At 36.6% G+C, this 26,653-nt stretch overlaps 1 protein-coding gene across 1 annotated transcript; it reads right to left on the bottom strand.

Annotated features, from left to right (window-relative positions):
• Positions 1-1,076: 1,076 nt before the first annotated feature.
• Positions 1,077-24,198, bottom strand: LOC139975814 (7SK snRNA methylphosphate capping enzyme-like). Its single transcript, XM_071984010.1, has 4 exons — positions 22,484-24,198; positions 17,577-17,795; positions 8,210-8,333; positions 1,077-7,221 (listed from the first exon to the last, which is right to left on the bottom strand). The coding sequence occupies exons 1-4, from the start codon at positions 23,873-23,875 to the stop codon at positions 7,013-7,015; spliced, it is 1,944 nt and encodes a 647-aa protein (XP_071840111.1). The 5' UTR covers positions 23,876-24,198; the 3' UTR covers positions 1,077-7,012.
• Positions 24,199-26,653: the final 2,455 nt, after the last annotated feature.

Below are 26,653 nucleotides of genomic sequence, written 5' to 3'. Positions count from 1 at the left end.
AAACCTTGTTAAGATAACAACTCCAATTTACAACTTGGTTTGAACTTTACACTTTTGTATATAGATCTATATATTTTGCATACCAGAACAATATTAAGGTTGGTGGAGGTCAACAGAGGTCAAAGTCTGAAAACCTTGTCAACCTGATGACACAAAAGTAAACCTTACATGGATGAAGTTAGTACTTAAAAGGCAAGTCCACTGCAGTGCAAGGACCATAGGCCTGCTAACTTGAAATTAGTAATGGTCATCACTTAGAAAGCTTCGTGGCCTTTAAAAAGGGTGTGAAGACTTGCGCAAAAAGAAACGTCATGCCAGTAATCTGACTTATTTTCGAATGAGATGTAACAGAAGTGTTAGACACCACCATCGATCCCAGAAAATACACACGCACAGCTTGCTACCGTCGGTAATTAGACACTAGTGTACAGTCAGAACATGCAGCTACGGTCAATATCCACAACACAGTGTACATAGCAGCTATGGACATCTCAGGTCCAGCTAAAGAAAACAAGGTATCACGTTGTCTGCATTTTGTAGCGACAAGAGAAAGATTTCACTTGCAAGCAACGGAAAGTTAACTTTTTAAAGATGGCGGCACGCTGTTTGGGGCGAGTCTTCTATGCCTTTAAGCTAAGATCATGTTTAGTATCTGTTCTCCAAGGGACTCGTGATGCACATTTACTGTAATATTGTCATACAGCGTGTCTCGATGTAAGGGGACTGAGAGTGGATCAGTTACGTTGTTTGGTTTTGTGCCAAGGCTATATCTTCCGTGACTGTTCTTAGAAACAATTAGAACCCTTGTTTGCAGTATTATTGCTGAATGTTTTCATACAAAATTTGACAAGGAATCACTAAGCCAGTTGGCTTTCTGGTTTTGCTTTAAGTTATACAGAATGGAAATATGAATTTTGCAGAGGAAAACATTCCGAAAAAGTAAACAGTATGCTCCTCTTAACTGATCTTTAGAGAATAGAAGAATGGATTTCTATATTACTTCACATGAACTTTCTTATTTTCTTACGAGAGAGACATACTTCTAAAATTTATTAGTCGAATCTCACAGCAAAATATTACCAAACAAATCATTGCAATGTAAAGGGACAATTGTATTTAATATCAAATTTGTACCTTCATCTCATACGGCCAAGTAGTAATCCTCAAAGAATCAACTTAGGCAAACAAAATGAGATGTTACTTCAGAGACAGTCAGTAAATATGAGAACAAATATTAACAGACTACTCTCCTTACCCCTGGCAATGCATATTTCAATAAATCATACCAATTTTATAAGAAAAAAAAGGATAACTATGTGTAAAACTCAAAACAGATATAATGCATAGCAAATGAAAAGGAACACATAAGATTCTGAAATTTATTCATTAAAATTGGAAAATTACATTGAGTAAGAACTTGTGATGTCATACACAAAACCACTTTTTTCAGTGACTAAATCAGGACCCAACACCTGCAACTGAAATCGATATTTAATTTTTTATGAAGTCACTTGGTCACACCTCACTAAAACAAAAAGACATCCCTTCCCAAAGTTAGATTTTTTTTTTTTTCCATGGTTATCTAATCATTTCACTTTTGGTTGAAAAAACAACAACAACTGTTGGTGTAGTCCTTGTATAACATTCCAGAATATTGCACTAATAAAAATAAACTGCAATATTATAATCTCAACAATGGAACAAGGTTTTAAGGTCTGATTTAGAACAATGTGCTACTCTGTATTATAAATTTTGTTTTTAAATGTCAAAACTTTGTTATTATCCCTCTCAATGCTTGTAGTACAGCTCAATGATGGTACTACTGGGTACGTCATAGCAATTCTCAGAGAGAATGCAAACCACTGAAGTGGTAGTAGTTTGCTTAAAGTAAACATTTAAGAGTCTGATGCATGGTACAAAAACATCTAATTACAATAATAAGTTCCAATTTCAATTTGATTCAAATCGGAACGCTTAGTACATCAGCTGCATTTTGTAAATATGGGCAACCGTAGTTTAATACCAATAACAAACACTGCTTGGTATCGCTGCAGTAGAAAAGTTAAACACCACTTCAGAAATTCATGCCATGTTTACCAAAGGTATCCAGAGCTGATCAAAATCTGACAGTATTTAATAAAAGTTAGATATCTTCCTGATATTGCCACACAAAGGTAGCCACAGTTCCTATTTTAATTTACTGTTCCATCCAATTCACTTTTTGCTACAATGGTAATAATCACATCCAGCCCCAGTGAACACCAACAAATGTTTCGCCCTCATCTGAAATGAATATCATGATGCAAAGTTGATAAGCTGCCCAGGAAATATGACATGGAAAAGCTCCGCTTATTCATAGCAAATTGCTGCCTCAAAGAAACAGAATTAAAGTTAATAAGCTGCCCAGGAAAGGGATTATCACATGGCAAAGCTACGCTTATTCAAAGAAAATTGCTGCTTCATCAAACCAAAAGTTAAGTTAATAAGCTGCCCAGGAAAGGGATTATCACAAGGCACAGCTTCGTTTATTCAAAGAAAATTGCTTGCTTCAACAAACCAAATTTTAAAGCAGCATCAATATTTTCTTGCCAATGAAATTTCCCAGAAAGCAGAGAGAATTAACAATATGTACAAATCTTCTGCTCGGTTAAAAAGACCCCTTGCTAGCTAACATTACGTAGTTGTACACATTTTGTATCATTGATTGATTTCTTGCATCATTATAGCAGACACTATTTGTGATATTTGGTTACATCAGGATTTAGGTAAAAAGCTTTTCGTATTTGAAAGAGGCGCATTTCTTGCAGACAACTATTAAATAAACAAAATACCCCTTTAGGAAATGCTTTAAATATTTCAGCCAACATCAGCAAGAGTATCCAATGAAAAAATAAACACTAGCACTTGTTTTTCCGTTATGTTGCAATACATCCGTTAATATGAATAATTGGTCAATTGTATCTTTGTTAGAGATTTTTAAGATGTTTTTAATGTGAAATGTAAACAGACATGATGTTCCACATTTTATTAATGTTCAAAATGAAAATATGTCATCTCTTTGCTTGTGTTAGACAATTTTGTACTTTATTTAGCAGACTAACTACCGCCTATTTGAAAAAATATCGGGAGAAAGTTTTCTTCTTTCAAAACAAGAAGAATGTATTCACTACTGTAGGTCTGCTTTGTGATTAATTTATCCATCCATTTTTGTATCAGTGTAAGTGACACCAGGGGTGTAGGAGCCGGGGGGCATGCCCCCCCCCCACTTCTTTCCAAAATAGCAAATGTGCCCTACTGCCAAATAAAATGTGCCCCTTTGATGAAGAACTGTCTTTTGGGTATCTAAAGCCTTTGTTAATTTTAATATTTTATTTTAATTATTCACGTACACCATAATGGTACTGATAGCATACTAACACATCATAAATATATTTGAGTGATATTGCCGGTGTGTATCGGTTTATAGCATAACAAGTGGTGGTTGTGGAATGAGAAAGTGCCCCTCTGATGTTGTCCCCCCCCCCACTTTTTGGAAGCTTCCTACCCCCCTGAGTGACACAATAAGTCATCTTGCGTTTGACTTGTAAATAATGCAATGATGCTTCAAGTTAAAATGGATTGTGAAACTGCACCTTTTACAAAGTTAAGAGTATCACAGACAGACAGTTTTACGCACATGGTTTCAATGTACACAGACAGCATGGTGTGATATACTAAAGAATTAAGCTGAGAGTTGGAATACAGCAATTTCAGAGGAGATATTTGAATCATCGACTTATACCGAGAGGAAACTGATAAACCTGAAACATCTTTTCCCATCTTCTGTTTGGCTTCAGAGTAAAATACCAATATGAATGATAAAGCACTCACTAGCCCACCCCACTCTTACATTCAAAGTCAACTTTAATGTCCTAATAGAATCATGTATTGTAAATCAGAAGCTGAATAAACAATGTAACCATTTGTTGTATTGATGTGCCATAGAACATTATATGCTGCCCTCTCTTCCTAATTCCCTTGAGTTTCGCCTTTCTGCTCACCTAAAGGTTAGTTGATAAAAGATATAAAGTGTTTGTGAAGCATCCCTAATGCCCTTTCGATAGAACAACGTAAAAGCACAACTTGGTATATCATTCAACTTACATTTTAGTTTAGAGTCAATTAAAATCAGGCATCACATGCAACCCAAACTGACAGCAATTACACAATACCGCATGAAAATGAGATATGCAATTCTACTTTTTTAACAGAGACAACATTTTAACTGTAGTTGGTACTAGGCAACAAACAAGAATTGAGTTATGTTACTTGCACAATTCTGAAGTTTCTTCTCTTGGTAATTTTAGCAATTCACAAGGTGATTCGAATACTGGGATATCAGAGAATATTATGAAGTGTTAACTCCTTTAATTCCTGCAGTGCGGTAATCACAGCTACATGTTAATTGAAATCCATGCAACTTTCCATTTTCAAAAATAGTTATGCTTTTCTACAATAGTATCATTTTTTAATTATCAATTTTGCAAATGGTTTCTTTATGGAAAAAATCTAACCCTTTAGGATGAAAAAATTTGCATAATCTATCAATCAACAAACATTCTTCTTTAGAATCATTGTTTGTTCATGAAATGCCTGGTGGAATTATGAACATAACTACAAATGTGATATGACCAACAGTGTTATATTTTAGTGGTATATAACCATATAAAGAATATTTCATCCATCATATGGTAATCACGGACAAAACCTCGCCAAATCTTCATCATAACTGAACATAAATTCATCCCACGTGTGCCCCTGAGATTGTGGAATGTATGGTTTAAATATGCACAAGGGGCAAAAACAAAACATCTCCTTCAATCGGTGGTTTTGTTATATAAAATAATATAATGCCTTCGAAGTAGCATCAGGAATGAGACGTTACAGGTAATTACTATTTCCATTAATTAAATGATATTCTCATTAAACAAACAAGACCATATGCTATGGCACATTTGTTTCATCCTAAATAATAAAATAAATAAAATCTTGGTAAAATGAAAAGCAGGGACGGCATCTAATATCGTACCTGATCAATAGTCTTCATAAGCACCTGTAGTCAAACATGGCAGAGAATTGCTTTAGTACCAAGCAAGCTAAAAACATCACTAACATGTGGTGGCAGTAGTCACGTCTTTGATTCGCTACTCAAGTCATACATATAGTTGACCTATGACCCTACTTGTTGTCTATTTGTCTGTTCAAAGGTCATTCTGAACAAGTGCGTGAAGGTGCTACTCTATGCTTGTATTATGTGGGGTTTTTTTAATTCTAATTTGAATATCAACATGAGATATATCTGTTATATAATATGCTTTTAAAGAAAGTGACCTTTCAGCTTGGGGTTTTATGTAGAATGTCAGCTGCGATTGTTTTCTTTATTGTTCCATGTTCTAATTTACAAAGTTTAATAATTTGATATGTATCTTTTGGTTTGTGTAGCATGTCGACCATCTTGTGAAGCATTTTGGCTATACCACAAATTATCCCTTGCTCTCTTTATTCAGGGCTGAATTTTAAATATGGTTCCACATCAATTCTGATAAATTATCATCAATCATGAGATATCTTCACTCAGCAGCCACCAAAGGGGACCACTGTTTGGTTAAGGGGACCGTAACACACTTTCACTGTTCGGTTAAGGGGACCGTAGCATGCTATCACTGTTCGGTTAAGGGAACCGTAACACGCTATCACTGTTCGGTTAAGGGCACCGTAACACGCTATCACTGTTCGGTTAAGGGGACCGTAACACACTATCACTGTTCGGTTAAGGGGACCGTAACACACTATCACTGTTCGGGGGACTGTTACACACTATCACTGTTCGGGGGACTGTAACACACTATCACTGTTTGGGAGACTGTAACACACTATCACTGTTCGGGGGACTGTTACACACTATCACTGTTCGGGGGACTGTAACACACTATCACTGTTCGGGAGACTGTAACACACTATCACTGTTCGGTTAAGGGAACCGTAACACAATCAAATCAAAGCAGTGTAGAACAATCTTTCTGTAATGCCACAGTAAATATACAAATGATAATCATTGTGTGAAATTGAAATTAAATGGCCAGATTCCACCTTTTATTGTGCGATATGAAGCCCTTTTAGGGTCAAGCATCTCAGCAATGCAGAAGCAACTTAACAACTACCATTATTATTGCAGGATTCTTGATCAGACAATAAGCATATTAGATGTAATTGTTGAGATTCTAATTCTTGTAGGCTTCCTCTGCCATATGGAACTTGTTTTAAGTCTATAACTTCTCAATGATGAAAATAAAGTCCTCATTCAAATATCAGAAACGTTAACTTGAACTGATAGCCCAAAATATACTGTTGCAGACACCCCTGACTGTAAGTAGATGACTGTGACAATCAAACCCACAGAGAATATATAGGTAAACTATCATGCAACTCATCAGTGAGTATGAAACAGAAATATTTCCACATACTGTAACCCAAAACCAAGAAGAAACAAGTGGTATCACAAGCACAAAGTTATACACTTTTTAAAAGGGAGCATTCATGCTAAATGGAACAATCTCATTGAATGCTTACACATACAAACGTAAATTTTCAGTCCCTTTGCTACAATGATTGTATAACTTTAATGGAAGGACTCACTCTCAATGCTTTGCTTCCCACTACCTTGTATGGTTCTGTTTACTTGTTTATTTGTTTGTTTGCTTTGGCATTTATTGCTCTTTATTTCACTGAGACTGTTCTACCTCAGATTTCCATTAAGTCTAAGTGTTCTCCAACATACGGTCTCACTTTGATCACACATATCATGTCTAGAACAATTCTGATTTTAACTTTAGTTTCTTTCTTCACTTATTTAACGAGTAAGTCCTCACACTGTATTTACCACCGGTGACTTCTTACTGGCTGAGTTCTACTGGCAGTGTTAACATACAGCAAAGTGAATGGGTTTTAGATGCCTGACTGTGAATCAATCTTGTCACAGATTGGTTTTGTCCTCTTTAGGTCGGTCTTTCCATTTTGTAGCTTCCTTATGTACTAGACAGTGTAAGCTAGCTGGAGGGTTACTACTTTCCAAGGAAGATTGGCTTGAGGAGTCCTTATGATTTAACTCTATACTCTGAGCAATCTGAGCATCTGCTGGTCTTCGGTTCAGCTTCTTAAACAGCAACAGCTGTCTCCTAAAGCCTGCAAGAAAAATAAAGTTAACATAAACGGTCGACATGTCTAAATAGCAAGTACGAGATGTACCACATAATTCATAACAATTCATATCATATTCATAATTCATATCAATAACAGCATAAAACTTTTAAGGAAGAATATCAGAAATTTATATGTACCACAAGGATAAGTAATGCAATAATAACAACATGCTTCCTGTCGCTGATATCTATTACAACATTGCTTTGGCGTGAGTTTCCACATAGTGAATATTACTTTATATTATCACTTTGAAGGATGATGGAACAGTAAATCACATTAACTGCTCTCAATGCCCTGAGAATGAAGATTTCCCCAACATTTATCCTCCAGTCTGTAACCTTGCTACAACAAAGGATTGTGCAATGTCACAAATTTCAACAAAGCATAACTTAAAAGTTTGATAGTAGATAGTAAGGTTAATGCTGTGCGGTGACTGATGTTAGGTCGATTGAACATAGAGTCAACTCTTGGATAATAGAGGTACGTGAGAGTTAGCATTTAGCATGGATGAACTGAGCGCTGGTTTGTTTCACCCTTTCACTCCTTACAAGCCTTTACCTATTTTGCTTGTGAAGATCAGCTCTCATCATTCAGCTGACACTGGTGTGTGTACCATGAAAATGATCAGTACATTTTATCAGCATTCAGCAAAGTTTGAAGTACTACGTCTATTAGATCTTCCGTGTAGATTTTGAAAATTCAAGATGTTTTTTTAATAACTGCCCCAACTCATTTGAGGACGACATCCAAATACCGGCCTGTATTCTTTTGGCAATATTTTTGAACAACAACCTAGGACAACATACTACAATTCGATGTAGTATTAACATTTACCAAACTGGACTCTTGCCAGTCACAAAGAAGGTCAGATTAAAGAAAGAGATATAAACATTCAAAGCTCCAATTGAGGGATTAAACCCGCCTCCTCTGCCCTATAAAGACAAAACCATTTACAACAGTAATTTGATACCTTTTGACTGGTTCACTGGTGTCCCAATTACTTCACAAGTGGAGAAACCAACGTCTTTGAGAAGAAACCGCTTGAAGTCGTGGGGCTTGAATTCGATCTTGTAAAAGTTTCTGTAGGTGGTTTCCTGAAAGGAGAAGAATTGTGTAATGAAGCGAGATGCACTTGACTGGACACACCACCACAGAGGAAGGATGCATTGACAATCCCTGTTAACTGTTTGTATTGACTAGTTTTAATGATACGACCTATCAGCCTATTTTTTTCACTTGACCGAACACACCAGGGGAAGGATGCATTGACAATCCCTGTTAACTGTTTGTATTGACTAGTTTTAATAATACGACCTATCAGCCTATATTTATCCCTTGACCGAACACACCACAGAGGAAGGATACATTGACAATCACTGTTAACTCTTTGTATTGACTAGTTTTAATAATACAACCTATCAGCTTATATCACTTGACCGAACACACCACAGAGAAAGGATACATTGACAATCCATGTTAAGTGTTTTTATTGACTAGTTTTAATGATACTGTACAACCTATCAGCCTATATCACTTGACTGAACATGCCACATAGGAAGGATACATTGACAATCACTGTTAATTGTTTTTATTGACTAGTTTTAATGATACAACCTATCAGCCTATATCACTTGACTGAACACGCCACATAGGAAGGATACATTGACAATCACTGTTAACTGTTTTTATTGACTAGTTTTAATGATACAACCTATCAGCCTATATCACTTGACTGAACACGCCACATAGGAAGGATACATTGACAATCACTGTTAACTGTTTTTATTGACTAGTTTTAATAATACAACCTATCAGCTTATATCACTTGACCGAACACACCACAGAGAAAGGATACATTGACAATCCATGTTAAGTGTTTTTATTGACTAGTTTTAATGATACTGTACAACCTATCAGCCTATATCACTTGACTGAACATGCCACATAGGAAGGATACATTGACAATCACTGTTAATTGTTTTTATTGACTAGTTTTAATGATACAACCTATCAGCCTATATCACTTGACTGAACACGCCACATAGGAAGGATACATTGACAATCACTGTTAACTGTTTTTATTGACTAGTTTTAATGATACAACCTATCAGCCTACTGTATATCACTTGACCGAACACACCACAGAGAAAGGATACATTGACAATCCATGTTAAGTGTTTTTATTGACTAGTTTTAATGATACTGTACAACCTATCAGCCTATATCACTTGACTGAACATGCCACATAGGAAGGATACATTGACAATCACTGTTAATTGTTTTTATTGACTAGTTTTAATGATACAACCTATCAGCCTATATCACTTGACTGAACACACCACAGAGGAAGGATACATTGACAATCCATGTTAATTGTTTGTATTGACTAGTTTTAATGATACGATGTATCAGCCTATATCACTTGACTGAACACACCACAGAGAAAGGATACATTGACAATCCATGTTAATTGTTTGTATTGACTAGTTTTAATGATACGATGTATCAGCCTATATCACTTGACTGAACACACCACAGAGAAAGGATACATTGACAATCCATGTTAATTGTTTGTATTGACTAGTTTTAATGATACAACCTATCAGCCTATATCACTTGACTGAACACACCACAGAGAAAGGATACATTGACAATCCATGTTAATTGTTTGTATTGACTAGTTTTAATGATACAACCTATCAGCCTATATCACTTGACTGAACACACCACAGAGAAAGGATACATTGACAATCCATGTTAATTGTTTGTATTGACTAGTTTTAATGATACAACCTATCAGCCTATATCACTTGACTGAACACACCACAGAGGAAGGATACATTGACAATCACTGTTAATTGTTTGTATTGACTAGTTTTAATGATACAACCTATCAGCCTATATCACTTGACTAAACACACCACAGAGAAAGGATACATTGACAATCCATGTTAAGTGTTTTTATTGACTAGTTTTAATGATACTGTACAACCTATCAGCCTATATCACTTGACTGAACACGCCACATAGGAAGGATACATTGACAATCACTGTTAACTGTTTTTATTGACTAGTTTTAATGATACAACCTATCAGCCTATATCACTTGACTAAACACACCACAGAGAAAGGATACATTGACAATCCATGTTAATTGTTTGTATTGACTAGTTTTAATGATACGATGTATCAGCCTATATCACTTGACTGAACACACCACAGAGAAAGGATGCATTGACAATCCCTGTTAATTGTTTGTATTGACTAGTTTTAATGATACAACCTATCAGCCTATATCACTTGACTGAACACACCACAGAGGAAGGATACATTGACAATCCATGTTAATTGTTTGTATTGACTAGTTTTAATGATACGACCTATCAGCATATATCACTTGACTGAACACACCACAGAGGAAGGATACATTGACAATCCATGTTAAGTGTTTTCATTGACTAGTTTTAATGATACTGTACAACCTATCAGCCTATATCACTTGACTGAACATGCCACATAGGAAGGATACATTGACAATCACTGTTAACTGTTTGTATTGACTAGTTTTAATAATACGACCTATCAGCATATCACTTGACTGACTTCAGTAAAAGCAGCTCCATTCACCAGACTGAACAGAAATTACTAGTATAGTTCAGCTTGTTTGCTGCAAGTTTATGGATTCCCATTGGCAACCTTTAAAGCCAGCTGTTAATTCTCTGCCTGCCACAAAGAAAGTATCTCCATCTTTTCACAAAGACAAAACAACAAATTATAGTAGAGTATGAAAGTGTCATTAGCACCACAAACAATCCAGGCAAATATATCAGATTTCTAAATACATTATAATCAAAGGTAAAGCTCATCCATTATCCTATTATGCAACAAACAAAGTCTTCTGGGACTGAGTGGGAATATTGCTAATTCTGATAATATTCACCGTTAGAACTTAAAATTAGAAACAGACAAGACACTACACAACAGAAGCAGCTAATAAAAAACAGTGGCAAACATGACAGATTCACTGAGATCTAACAAGTTGTTGCAACTTTAGGTGGAGAAACAAAAGCTTGAAACAGATCGGTATCTATCTTGATGAATTACTGTAGATACTCAGCCAAAACTGCAACTTGCCCTTAGGGACAGGTATCATAGCTAAAATAAATTAACAAACAACTAAATTTGCAGGTCTTGCAAACTCTCAGTTTGTTCCTTAAAATATTTCACAGATACTTGTCACTTTTTCAACCATTTGGTGATCTACTGTATGGACGTGCTCCAAACCTCAAAAATTCCACACTGTTGATTGATGATATTACCAGTAACATTGAGCTGTTAGTCCATGTATGAAGGGGTCATGGTTGTTAGTTTAGCACAATGACACAACTACCTACAAATCATAACCTTATTCAGGTTTGTCACAAAACTGGCAGCAAATGCATTATGTTGACTACTGTACATAACGACAGTGCTCACTGCTCACTGTACTGTTTTCAGGCACACTCATATTCAACTGGATTTACACTCGCCCCTGTCCGGTCCCCTATCCCCTCCCCTTCCCCACCCTGATGCTACTGTTTCTTGTAATTTTACATTTCTTGTGATTTTGTAATTATGTTTGTTTTCTCGGCTTCTATAGGCTTTAATTTAAAATGTAGAATACCTTCAATGAAAACTTGCTAACTGCTTTACACATACAGTACTCTGATCACATTCTTGAGTTTAATTCTTACTCCTTTGCACAATTGTCCTCCCAACAGGTTCACATTAGTCTTTAGCTGATGTTTTACAGAAAAGGTTACAATATTTTCTTGTTTGATTTGATTTGATCTCCCATATTTGTAACTTTTGATGAAGTAAATATTTAAGTAGTCAAACCTAATATGCATGGATGTACTGTAGACCTACTATAACAAGTTTCCTAGATAAAATTTGTTATCGTTGGCTCAAATCGTCCATTGCAAGACTGTACATATAAGTATATCTACAGGCATTTTCTTTAGGTTTTTCAGCATTTGGCACAGCCATTCATAATTTCATACCATGCAGCATCATGTTAAGTATTACTTATTGTACTTAAACCAGGTACTGTGGTAAGAAATAAACTATTCCTCTCCCACTTCACCAACTCAGTACCTTTGGGGGTATTTCAACATAACAAATGTACACATTGAATCTCAAGGTCTGAGAAAATTCACAATGTAACAAGAAAAGACATATATTTTGTAGTATCATATTGAGAAACTGAAAGACTTTGAACTCTAGTTGGCCTATCCAGGGTACTAACATGTTAGGTTCAACAATCTGACCCAATGATCTCCACAGACCTCCCATACAAAGCTTTCCACATGGTGCACCAGAATTGCCCCAAGGTGGCATACTCCTATTAGAGTCTATATCCATCCGCTCGATTGTTCTCCTTCCGGAAAAGTGCCAAAAAGCAGCAGGAGAACATCTTTTTTGACCTGTTATCAATCCTGATCTATTTTTTTATGGCTTGCATGTTAAAGAGCATGAATGGAAGTACATGTGGTGAGAAAATTGGGTCAATTGAGGCAATTTTAGACCCCTTTAGGCCTCCCAGGAGCAGCGTAGGAAAATTGTTTACTACTGAGTGAAGAGGTTTGTTTACAAGTGACGAAACTTCCAGCTCGGATAGCAACAAATCTGCGCGGTCATGGTATGGAAAATTGATGGTGCCATGAAAGGCCAACTTGTCAGCTATCCGGTGATGGGTGCGTTTAGCTAGTGAAAACTTCTATCTAGACTTAGAGACCACATTACTTTTGTGATTTAGTGTGTAAGTCAATGGGGCTTTAAATGGGCGTATGCTACCTTAAACTTCACTATACCTAAACAACTTTTGTTTTTCTATCTGTGCCCTCATCTGTCTAAGTTGTGAGGGTAGTCTTTGCACTATTCAGGACTGCCTTTCTTACCCTTCCAGGAATAATGCCTCAGTTATATAAGCAATTCATTGCCCTAGGCCACAGCATACATTAGATGTGGTCCTGATTCCTGAGTTTGTTTCATCTTGTACCAAGTATAGCAATAGACTGATTCACATTAACCCCCATGGTGATGAACTTATGACCTCACAATCACATACAGTAGAGATTCCAATTATAACTAGATATGGTCTTAACTGGTTAGTTTACTAAAGTCACAGCACCCACAAAAGTAGCAATAAAATAAGTTTATATTACTATAAAGCCCTCTAAGATTAAGTCACAATCCACCTGATTCTCAATTGTCAAAGGATTATATAAACAGTGAATGTGTACATACATTTCTCAGAAACGCTAGAAAAAAATATGTACAAAATTTGAACTTGCTACAGTTAGCTCATATCATAAACACAGTTTGTGTGCACCCAAGTAATTTAATTTTCATGTTAATTAACCATTAAACCATACACATTTTTTCAGTCAAAATAAATCAGCTGCTCCTACTGGTGAAAGGTCTTGTTCTTGTGCAAAGTTTGATTTATGTAATTATTACTTCCTTTCCTTAGTATAAATCTTCCCATGGAGTCCTTCTCCTCATAATACAGTGGGGTCATTCCGTGTCAAATCACGGATGGCTGTTGCTGCACCCTTTCCAAAAATTCCCAAACTTATTGTATGATTGGACCATCATGAAATAAGCATATTCTGAAAATTTCAGTTGCATTGCTTTACAATTGGCCGATTTATCACACTTTGAAATTCCGCAATTTGTCGCCACCATGGCATTTTGGCATTTTCTTGACTTTTGAAGTCTCATTTCTCAGCAATTGAACATTCTACTACCTTTCTAATACAGATGCCTAAAGAGTCTATCCCATAGAACAGGAAAATAAAAAATTAGGCTACAAAAATATTGTCTTGTGGAGTTAGGTCAACTTAAAAGTGTCGAAATATTTGATTTTTGTACTTTTCACTAAAAAATGTGTTATTTTTAGTGATGAATTGCTCCTAAACCATTGCTTCAGGGTACTTGATTCTTTCAGAGGTTATTATGTCTAGTACAAATATTACAAAATAATGATTACAATGCTTTCCTAGACTATGTTTGCAAGTTGTGCAAGTATAAAGTTGCTATTTCATGCTGCGATTCAGCATGAGGTAGGGGTTTTGATGCCAATTTTTTACCAAAGTAACCATGTTAGAGGTGTCAGGGTTTATACTTTATTAATAAGTATAAAGTTCTTACACATTAACAAATTTCAGGGTTCTAGCTGTTCTCAATATTAATTTATGAAGTTGTTAAGTTGCTCCGAAGTACAAAAGAGGTCGTTTTTGACGGCCAATAACTCAAAACGCGTCAAATTAAAAAAAATTGATAATTTTTTCTGGAAGAGATATAGTACCACCCTGTTTGTACAAAAAATTTCAGGAGGGTGTTTTGCCTTATTTTGAAATGAAAAATCCTCAAAGTTTGGGATTTTTACAAAAAAAACGTTTTTGCCTGTTTTGATGTTCCATGAGTTTTGACCCTGGGTATTGTACTGTACTTCAAGGTCATTCAGTTCAATACTGTGCAGTTTTTAATTTCATATAACAAAATACTATTTGCAATGTACTTGTCTGTCCTGGTTGAATTCATTTAATTAGAAGACTTATAAAATGAATTTCAACCAGTACACACATATGTATGTACAGTATGTATGGTACATACACTGTACTGAGTGTATATGTACAGAGTGCCATGAGTGCCAGAAGACTATGTTTAAACTAACACTAATATACACACTGTACATATACAATTGGTTGAATTAGAAGAATTTACTATAGAATTAATTTCAACCAGTACATAGATGTATGTACAGTACAAAACTGTACTGGGTGTACATGTACAGTGTGTTAGTGTTGTTTTAACATAGTCTTCTGGCACTCATGGCACTCCGTACATATACACTCAGTGCAGTGTATGTACTGTACACACTGTACATACATATGTGTGTACTGACTTTGACAAACTTTGAGGATTTTTCATTTCAAAATAAGGCAAAACACCCTCCTGAAATTTTTTGTACAAACAGGGTGGTACTATATCTCTTCCAGAAAAAATTATCAATTTTTTTTAATTTGACGCGTTTTGAGTTATTGGCCGTCAAAAACGACCTCTTTTGTACATCGGAGCAACTTAACAACTTCATAAATTAATATTGAGAACAGCTAGAACCCTGAAATTTGTTAATGTGTAAGAACTTTATATTTATTAATAAAGTATAAACCCTAACACCTCTAACATGGTTACTTTGGTAAAAAATTGGCATCAAAACCCCTACCTCATGCTGAATCGCAGCATGAAATAGCAACTTTAGAGTTGCACAACTTGCAAACATATTCTAGGAAAGCATTGTTATCATTATTTTGTAATGTTTGTACTATACATAATAACCTCTGAAAGAATCAAGTACCCTGAAGCAATGGTTTAGGAGCAATTCATCACTAAAAATAGCACATTTTTTAGTGAAAAGTACAAAAATTAAATATTTTGACACTTTTAAGTTGACCTAACTCCACAAGACAATATTTTTGTAGCCTAATTTTTTATTTTCCTGTTCTATGGGATAGACTCTATAGGCATCTGTAATAGAAAGGTAGTAGAATGTGTAATTGCTGAGAAATGAGACCTCAAAAGTCAAGAAAATGCCAAATTGCCATGGTGGCGACAAATTGCGGAATTTCAAAGAATTTTAAATCGGCCAATTGTAAAGCAATGCAACTGAAATTTTCAGAGTATGCTTATTTTATGTTGGTCCACTCATGCAATAAATTTGGGAATTTTTCAAAAATGTCGAACTACAACATACCCCAAAATCTGGTGATTTGATATGGAATGACCCAGTGACAAGACTTCTGATTCAGAGCAGTCAGTTTGTTACCATGGTACCTTTATGTTACCTAATTTTATCCCAATCTTCTTAGAGCCCTGTTGTTCTTTCCAAATGTTAAGTGCACCCTTGTACTTCTACGTACAGTCAAATAATGTACGAAATATTATGAAGGGTGCCAAATTTTGTCTTGGATTCAATCATGTTCACTCATTTCCATTATGTTGAACTAGTTTTATCAGTGGAAACTAACCAACATTTAGCACCTACAGTATTCTAATGACATTGTCTTCATTGTGGAGTGTCCACGTAATTGGTATGGAATTTTTGACCAGACAAATCTCATTTGCAGAGCAGTGCAATGGTAATGTTTGACACTCAATTTTTTTGCAAACTAGTTCAACACATTGTGCTTGATATTTCACTGGTTAAACAGATGTTACTTACGCAGTTCATTTTTCAACATAAGCAGGGGCGGATGCAGGATTTGTGACAGGGGGGGGTCTGACTGGTCCAGCCGCGCCTGAACGTAAGACTTTCTAAGCGGAGCGCCACCATCGGTTGGCGTGGAGCGTACCAGAAAATTTTTGGCTTTACAAACCCCGCAGATGGCCGGAAACGCCCCCTCCCGAGTATTCTAGGCTGCATGTACCTAGCCTGAAAATATGGATCTCATGTCTGCAATTTCTCAATTGATGAGAAAAAAACAATCTATGAAATATGGTAATACATATCAGATGAGTTGAGATGATACAAAAATCATAATGCCTTTAGCCCCCAATCCCCCTCCCGTTCCGTCACCATTGTTCGATGCAGGGCCGGATCCAGGATTCTGGAAAGGTGAGGGGTTTGGCCTCCAGTGATCCTAGGGTCTAAGGGGAGTGGGATTCCCTCTATCCATTATGAAATTCTCGAACACCACCTCAATTTTGAAACTTTTCGGTCTGAAAATTGAGAATTTTTGGCATTTTTGGCACGTGTAGCACGCATGCACACTATAGTTCATTTGACGGAAAAGACACACCTGGCTGACTTGTAAGGATAATCGCCCTTCTGACGTCCTACATGTTTAAAATTGGCGTTTAATGTAATTATTTTTTGCTCTCTCTCTTTTTTTTTCTCCTTTTTTTTTTTTTTTTTTTTTTTGGCCAAGAGCAGGGGGGGTCCGGACCCCCTGGACCCCCCCTCTGGATCCGCGCCTGATAAGGTGATGTCTAGCACTTAGTTACAATGACGGTGAAAGTTAAAAACAAAATCACTTCAGCAGCAGTGTCTGACAGTACAGTACACTGCTAAGCATGTTATGTGTTTTAATGTTACTTTGCTACAGTATTTATAGACTTATTTTCTCAAATGACCATTGCCTTTCAATAACCCTTCTTTTAAGTCATCCCTGAACCACACACACCCTCTCATCTCTCATCCCCCACCCTCCCTCCCCCCCACCATCCCCACCCCCACAACACTACCAATCCCCTGTAGCAGCCTTCCAAGTGCAATGAGAGAGGAGACTTACTGTCATTTTCTTCTTCTTTGCATATGAAGGCCAAGCCTGTGGTTCCAGTATGAATACACCTCCTGGTTTCAGGGCTAGAAATATACGACGGAAAAAACGTTTCAAGCCATCATCACCCCAGTTCAGGTGGATCCACTTTGTGATGCTGAGACACAGTATCGTCTCATACTCTTCCTTCTGAGTTTTCAGAAGCTCGTCTTTGCTAAGAACAAAGTTACCCTGCAAATAAAAAAAAGGGGCAAACATTTCAGAAAACACTGCTTGAACTCTTAAAGTTGACACCACTGTTAGCTTCTAGTACAGTACATGTACAGAAAAAAGTACAATAGTACCAGGAACATCAAAATAAATTTTGTACTACAGTATCAATTGGTGAAAGTTCGTATGCCACCAAGTGATCAGATATCAAAAGACAGACTAGTATTAAGCTTGTCCTTTTCAGGATTACACCGTGCCAAGTCCATCTGGCGATAACACATCGAGGGTACCACGTGGCTCTTTTATATTACATTTTTAATTGATAAAAGAGAGACATAATCTAAGCTCATGATGATAAATGAAGTTGTCATATTTTGTATGACAAGTGAACTTGAATCAAATAGGGACATCATTGTTGCACAATGACAATAAAATATTCTGCCTTCCTTCCTTTATCACCTTGTTGCTATGACCTAAGATGATGGGATGGGGCTTTCAACTTACCAAAATACCAGTAAATGTGTGTGTATATATTATTCATATAAGGCATTAAGTGCTCACATATGTGACATCACAACTCTTTGCTTCAAGCTCACATTGGGTATGCCTCTGCCCTCTGGTCTATCTTTTGAAATTTGTCAACTGTCAGATCTACAGTATTTGAAAATATCATGACCATTTAAACAGCAGAATGTTCACAATGTACCTGCATTAATCAGCATTACTTGCAATGTACTTAAAATGCTATTATATTCTTTATTTATGACAACTTTTCAGCAAGATGTTATGCATCTTGTAAATTGTCTAATAATCAGTTGATTATATAACCATTTCTGTCCACTAAATATTCAATCGAGTGAGAAGAAGTCACCATAACAATAATTTGTTATTTACCAGAGTGTGGAAACTATAACTTATAGTACCTCTCACAATCTTAAACACTAAGTCCCTGACAACTTCTTTTCAGTGATTTTAGTGACTTTTGGTACAATTTTGACCTCCAACGAACATTAACTGTATTATTTTACTTTTGGGGAAAACTGAGTCAAATACAGGATAGCCTTTCTTGTGAGCTCATGTTAACAAGCTAGTGCATCTCACCACGGAATACCTATAACTCATATGACCTTTGACTTGTTTGAATAGTTTCCCATATATTATGAGTGAGATCCATCCAATTTTCTGTTCTTGAAATCTATAAATCTGTTGACAAGGTTTCCTTATTTTGACCTATGTTGACCCTTACACAAGTTCCATCAGAAGCACATGTAGCTGGTATGTATACTCAATATGGGGTACATATTTACATATCCACCAATATTTGGCTATGATCTTTCCTTGACATACCTTGTTCACAAGGTTCTACAATAATACCTATTACAGGACATGACCTTTCATTTCCACCCTTTATGGAGCAGGATCCTTTCAAATGTATTCATGCATGAACTGTATTTTGGAATTAAATCAATAATCTTTACAGAGAGATTATATTTACAACCTTTGAACTGGATGGAAGGAAAAGCATAATTTTTTGGCCTGCATCAGCCTCAAAAATAGAACATTGTTTCCACTGAACAGAAAGTTGTTGTGTAATAGATTTATAATTCCCTACTATATATATATATATAGATTTACTCCAGCAAACTGAGCAAAGTGCATGTAAGACATGCACCGAGCACATTAACCAACGGTATCTAAAAACTTTGCCTTACCAAATACATAACTCATTAAGAATTGACTTTTTAACATCCTCCGTAACCACATTACCACATAATAGTAGGTGGCAAATGGCTCACAGAGATTACAAGAACATCAACAAACATTTAAAATAATGTGTCAATAATCAATATTGCCTCTTGAAGTGACCTTACAATGGAACTTCAGTGACCTGTAAGTAGATTTTTAGACACAAACTTCATAATGATCCCAGAGTATTAAAGGGTGTGAAGACTCGCGCAAAAAGAAACGTCTAACGAAATGCCGGTAATCTGACCTAGTATCGATTGAGGTGTAACAGAAGTGTTAGACACCACCATCCCAGAAAATACACACACAGCTTGCTACCGTCGGTAATTAGACACTAGTGTACAGTCAGTACATACAGCTGCCGTCAATACCCACAGCACAGTGTATAAACTATACAGCGATGGACATCTCAGGTCCAGCTAAAGATAACAAGGTATCACGTTTCATTACTGTCTGCATTTTGTAGCAACACGAACAAAACGTTACTTGCAAGCAACAGGAAGTTAACTTTTTCAGATGGCGGCACCCGGTTTGGGGCGAGTCTTCAATGCCTTTAACATACTAATGGATTCATAGTCTCAATGTTGCAGTTCATCCCCTACACCAATGTAAGTAACTTTGTACCACAATGGGCAGAGCACGTAGAAAATACTGTAATTACAGAGTTGATGACAAATACCCTGCAAACCTTTCTATACCATTTCCTGAAACAATTTTAGACACTTCCGTTCAGTTTGAATCCATCTTTAGCTAAGTATAAGTCAAGTACAGGCCATATAGTTACATTAACCTTATAACCAGCCCAGTCTGATGTCAAAATCAAAGACAGTGCTACATATCAAACTGTCACATCATCATAATAAGGAAACTGGATATAGTGTCAATTTGAATGTGCATCAAACTGTTTGAAAATTTGATCATGAAACACAATATAAGTATTATAGTCTAATGTAAATACTGTAAGGCTATTGATCAGAACGTAAATTATGATTCTTGTGCACTGTCCCAGTTTACAATTATTTTATTGACTATCAGTACAACTAATGCAAGATATTGGTTTAAATAGGAAATACAGCATACAGCCTGAGGAGTATTGAAATACGAGTTATCCTACTTCTAATATTGAATGCAAGTCACAAGCTTTTTTCATAGCCATGTACAATAATATGATAACTTTCACATAAATCACACTGCAGTTGAGAAATATATTGCATCAGCAACTTGCACCGTACCAACTTAAGCAAATTAATTTTAATATGCTATGTACAGACTAATTTTTAAACTATAAAGATAAATGTGGCCTCAATGGGTAATGTCTATGTCATATGGTGTAGTTTTTTAATAAATCTGTCCACATGGCCAGATCATGAATGATCTCACATTCACAATCCACTGTGAGAGGTCAGTGTCAGCCTTCATTGTGATGACAATGAATTGATGAATTAATGTTTGGTTATATATACATAATTAACAGTTCAGTACATCTGTCATTAAAATGTATATACCATACACTTAGAAACAATAACATGCAGAACTGTGGTATGGATAAAACCATTGTTTAATCAAACTATGCCAGAGATGTCTCATCTACACAATGACACTCTCTGTCCCAAATTAACACCCAATTTGACGTCTACCAAACATAGAAGGAAAATCTAACTTTATTAAAAGAGAATTCAATCTAAGTACAAATAATCACATAACAGACATAAGTTTATCAGCTCTTAACATTATTGTGTTAAAATGTTCAGTACCTTGCTTCATGCACAAGTTTGATCAATTTAGCACCTGTGCACATCTAGATTCTTTTGTCTTTTGCAAGTAGTAAATTAGTTACTCAAAAAGCTAATTAGCTGTAATAGTGCTTCCTTAAGTACAAAATTTACATATATAAGAACATTTAATAAATAACACTATATTTTTCAAGTTTGACTTCCAATGACCTTTGAATGCAGCTGTAACAACCGAAGCTCACCTTACCTTTCTTTGGAATAACTTGAACTTTCAGATTTTTTAGACTTTGACCACTGATAACTGCAGATGACCCTTGACCTCCCACAAAAACTATAGGTTCAGTGAAATCACTATGGTGGGTCTACATATGAATTCATCCAAACTTAACACTCAGTGTAGTGTTTAAATACACATTTCAGACTCTGATCTCTCATGACCTTGAACCTCAAGATAAACAAAATGGGTTGTTCTTCTGACAAAGGTACATCCACATGCCAGGTATGAAGTTAACCAATGGTTTGTTTTGAAGTTTTCCCCATTTAAAGGTTTCTCAGTTTTAACATTTGTTTACCTTTGGTGACCTCCAATGACCTTCATGGAAAGTGATAAGGTCTGTCTACTTACTAAGATTTATCCACATATCAAGTTTAAAAAGAAGCACCATGTACTTTTTTGAGTTATAGTGTTTGCAAACCAAGGCAACACACCCTCACAAATACTGTACCCACTCATATACCATCTCCATCAGCAAGGAATCAAAAAGGCCAAAATAATAAAAGATTATGAATGCTCACTCTTCAACAGTAAACCCACAAGTTTACAAACTTGCTAGAAGTTTGGCCATGCTACATTTGGACAGCCTACACTTTCAGTGGAAATTGACAATCTGCTTAATGAACCAAACATGATTGCACCTAAAGTTCTGTTTCTACCAAGCCAGTTATTAGAGGTCCCATGGTGGTCTGAGACTGAGTGTAATAACAGTTTAAAATTGACTCTGTATATATTTTGCATTTAGGCCTAAGCAGTGATGTGCAATCAACCTACATGGCAATGCAAGTTTAATACCAAACCTAATAAACTGTATACAATTTTAACACTATCCTCCTACTCGTATTTACCATTTGAAACTTGGAAAGCTTACAGTATTAGCAAGTCATAGTGACTCCATTTCATAAAGTAGCAAGGTATTTGCAGAGAATCTTAAATCACTTCACTGCTGTACTTACACAACGAAACAAAACATTTCCTGGGAAGAGATCTTGGGTCTTTTTTGCAGAGCTGCTGTTTCCTTCTTGTAACTGAGGCACTGTTTGCAATGCTGGTAGAGCACCATAACATTTCTTCATAGAAACTGGGAACTTCCCACCACCAAAGCCACCCTTTGACTTCAACATGTCTTCTAAACACTGACGCACACTTTTCCTGGCTAAGTTAATAAGTTTAGCATCTATATCCATTCCAACAATTTTTGTTGGCTGAAAAGTCTTGGCAACATACAAGGTCACATGACCTGTATTACAGCCAATGTCAAGGCAAGTTTTGCCCTCAAACCAATTTTGTCTGAAGTATGTTAGACGTACATCTTTCTGGTTTGCATTTCTGTATCCGTAGTAACCCACATAATTACCATATTGGTATTGTTCTCCTTTGTCCCTAAACTTGGGGAGTGAGACTTCCTCACTGCCTGACCCTCTGGCTTTTTCTGGGCTCTTATGATCATTTTTCTTGTCCTTTGCTTTCACTGGTGCATAAGGCTTTCCCTCCTCATCCGTTAGTAAAACTTTTGAAACAGTCGGTGAAGGATCTGACTTTCGTTTGTGCTTGCGCTTTCTACACGCTTCTGGAATGACAGGTGATACAATTTTATCGACAATAGGATGCTTTGCTTGGTGGGGTCGAACGTCGATCGTTAAGGTCTCTTTCGCCAACGAGTTTCTTTGCACCGACTTGGTATCCTCTTCAAACGATGTATCGTCTGCTGTGGGGTTACGAAATGAATTGCGCCTCTTTCTCTTGCGAACAACTACCACTTTTGTGAGACTGGGGTTACTTTCATCTGTGTCACTGTTTAACTTCAATGGATCACGCAGATCCTGAGGAACAATAACCGGGTCTGGATCCTTGTTTCTCTCTGGCAATGGGGAAGATATTGGTGTCTGGGCATTGGCAATCTTTGATACTTCTTCATCAACTAAGCTGTTCAAGTTCAATGGGTCTGTGCGGTTCCCGCCTAACAGAAACTTTTTTACAGATCTTACATTGCTTTTTTCTACAGTTTTTCTTCTCTTCTTGGGAACTTTCTTATTATTGTTCTCCACTGAAAGCGAAAGTTTTCGTTTTCCATGAAATGAAGATGATGGAGTTATCCCACCATCTTTCAGCTCTGGTCCAGAGGTATTACTATTATTAGCTGTTTCAACGTTTTCAATTGTTGACAACTCTTTTTGCGAAACTTTTGAACTATTGGAGACACATCCAAAGCCATCCTTTTTGTAGTCTGAAGGCTGGGCAAATATATCAGAGCTTGTCTGCAAATGTACCTTTTCACCCAAAGTTTTTGATGCCAATTTGCAGGCATCTCCTTGATGAGCCTCTCGAATGATTTCAGCTGCCGACATCTTCACTCTTCCATCGGTACCACTACTTCTAGCTCAGCATCCAGGGTCGTGAAGACACACTACCGCTGCAACGAGTGTTCCCATTTTGTTTACAAACACATGAAGATTGCACTGAACTCATTTGCATACAGAGGGCAAGTGGAAGGCAAGTGTAACATGCATGCGCAGTCTCGTTTCGGTTGTAATATGGAGGTTCGTGTCCCCAACTGTAATGCACAATGGAAGACCTCGTTTCACGACCACGACTGCAAAACCTTCCTTTTCCTGACGTTCTGTGAATAAAGAGTCAGAATCTCCCGATTCCTAGTACCCAAATATCTTTCAGTGTAATTAAGGTTATTTCTAGCCTTAACAAGCGGTCTTTAAAGTCTTCTCATCACGACTAACTAGCTTGCGTTCTTCTCTCGAAGGAGACGGTCGAGAATATAACGATGTTGATACGTTCGGCATCAGCCAGTGTACGTATTTAGTGTGGTGAGGTACGGTACGTATATCAGCATGTAGTGCATGCGTAGAACTTGATGACATTGTGTGCATGTGTTATACTTAGTCAAGTATTTGGCTACATCACATCTTCAGTGCGCAGACGCAGGATCTTTTCGCGTGTTGCCGTTCTAGTAGTTGCTTTCACAGAAATTTTTGAGACGGATTTACAAATTTTCTGTTATCCTTAAATAATAAGCAAGCCTCATAATAAAGTTATTACAAAATACTAGATGCAGCATTTCTTTTTATAAATTTTCACTTGTCCATTTCTTAACCAGCAAATGTAAAGTATTATGAATACGTCCCACAACTGCTGAAAACATTGTTCAATACAGTAGTGTTTTTTAACAGTTCCCTCTGTTGTCGTCTGCTGCTGGGCAATTCGTCTTTGATTTTGGTGAGTTAGATCTAGCGTTAGGCCTTGCTAAGGAACAAATCAGATCGATCCTACGTGAGTTTTATCTCATTATACTCTTCTTGAGCAATTTGCTCTAAGTCACTACTGCAATATAAATGCAAGATTTGGTTCCAATTCGTGCATTTGAACTGATCGAAGTAGACCTAGGTTGTAATAAATGTTAGGCTGGTACATTTCTATAGTACTAACGTTAGTAGGCTATGGCGGGAAATTTGATTAAGTGAAAAGGTGATTTAGACCTACTGGATATGTCATGTCTGACTTTATTTGAAAACACAAGAAAAAAACGATAAACTGATGTGTCTTTAGGATGTTGATATGCCGCTTGGTGATTTACTGTTACTAAGACTAGTGTATGATGGTATCAATCATGGTAAATTTGGGATAGTAAGGCCGGGCATCAAAGTTACTTCAAAAAGATAATGGTGATGACAATCATGTCGGGAGTCAAGCAGCTTGAAGCACTTGAAGAAAAATGTTCCTAACTTTGTGCATTCATTGAATTTTACTGTGTAATTCTGTTAAATGGGTGTAATAATCCACAAAGGTGTCTTATTATTCAAAATTGATGTTTTCTTGATTCTCTGTGGCAATTTTGACGGTTTTTGTGAAAGGTATTTTGTATCTGAGTAAAAGTGTGATTGAAAAAGTTGTTACAATTTGACTTACGAACAAGGCAACTACACTGTCTATCAGTGCAGCTGCAACTACATACCTATAACACAGTACACAAATTTAGGGGATATGCAAAGTTACCGTACAATAAAGGATATTTATCTATCTTCCCAAATAGGATCAATAGGCTTTATGAACAATGCTCCTTTGTCTAGCCTACGTCTGCACAGTGTACTAGCTGTTACATAGGCAACTAGCTGAGCTTAAACATGCTACTAAGGCCTATGAGTATGACTGTAGCAAGTGCCATGTGTTGGAAACCCAATATGGGATGGTGGTATTACTGTGCACTGTGGAGAATTCTTAAAGTGTTAAATTATCTGATAAAGTAAACCCCACCTAAATTTGAAAAAAAACCTGCAATTCCACATTATTCAACTGGGACTATATCAAGCTTTGATTCATGGCACTCCAGAGTGAAGGGATTTGACATTTATCATTAAAAAGTATATGAAAGCCCTATGACAGGGTTGTCCAACCTTTTGCGGAGGAGGGCCACATGGAATGATTATGAAGGACGGGGACGCATGAACCCTAGGCTCGATTTTTCAAATTTTATGCCCGAAGCCCAAGGCAACAAATGTGAGCATTGCGCGCGGAGCGCACTGATTTATTTTCCTTCCTGATAAAACAGATGAATAAAGTCCAGCCCCCCCCCCCTCCACTGAGAGTGTCACACAAACTGACCTGTATGCAGTTTTTTGTACCCAGAAGGTTTGAATGATTGATTATATAGCTTCAAATTGTTATCAATAATTCTGCTCACTAAAATTTCACACTGTAGAAGCATCTCTGGCGGGCCGGACGTAACCCTGCGGCGGGCCGGACTGTGGCCCGCGGGCCGTAGGTTGGAAAACCCTGCCCTATGACTAGCTAGCTGGCATTACTATGTAGTTTGATATCTTGTCGGCTGTAAATATACACTTCTATTGGCTGCTTCAGATCACTTTGATAAATGACCCCTTTAAACTTCTGAGGATCATCCATTATTATAGTGTCTAACAGACTAGGATACTAACTGTGGTCTACAAAGAGACCAGTAATTGGTTTGCTCATATATGCAAACTGAGCGTAGTAGGAAAACAAGTCTTTTATGGATTTAACTTTTATATTTACATACATAATAATAATAAGCCAGAAATTTAGAATACATGAAAATACAATCAAAGCTAATGTAGCTTTTAAGACCAGTATAGTTG

Source organism: Apostichopus japonicus, chromosome 11, assembly GCF_037975245.1.
Source record: "Apostichopus japonicus isolate 1M-3 chromosome 11, ASM3797524v1, whole genome shotgun sequence".
Taxonomy (NCBI): Eukaryota; Metazoa; Echinodermata; class Holothuroidea; order Aspidochirotida; family Stichopodidae; genus Apostichopus; species Apostichopus japonicus.
The sequence above is the reverse complement of the archived record's forward strand: the minus strand, read 5'-3'. Positions and strand labels throughout refer to the sequence as shown.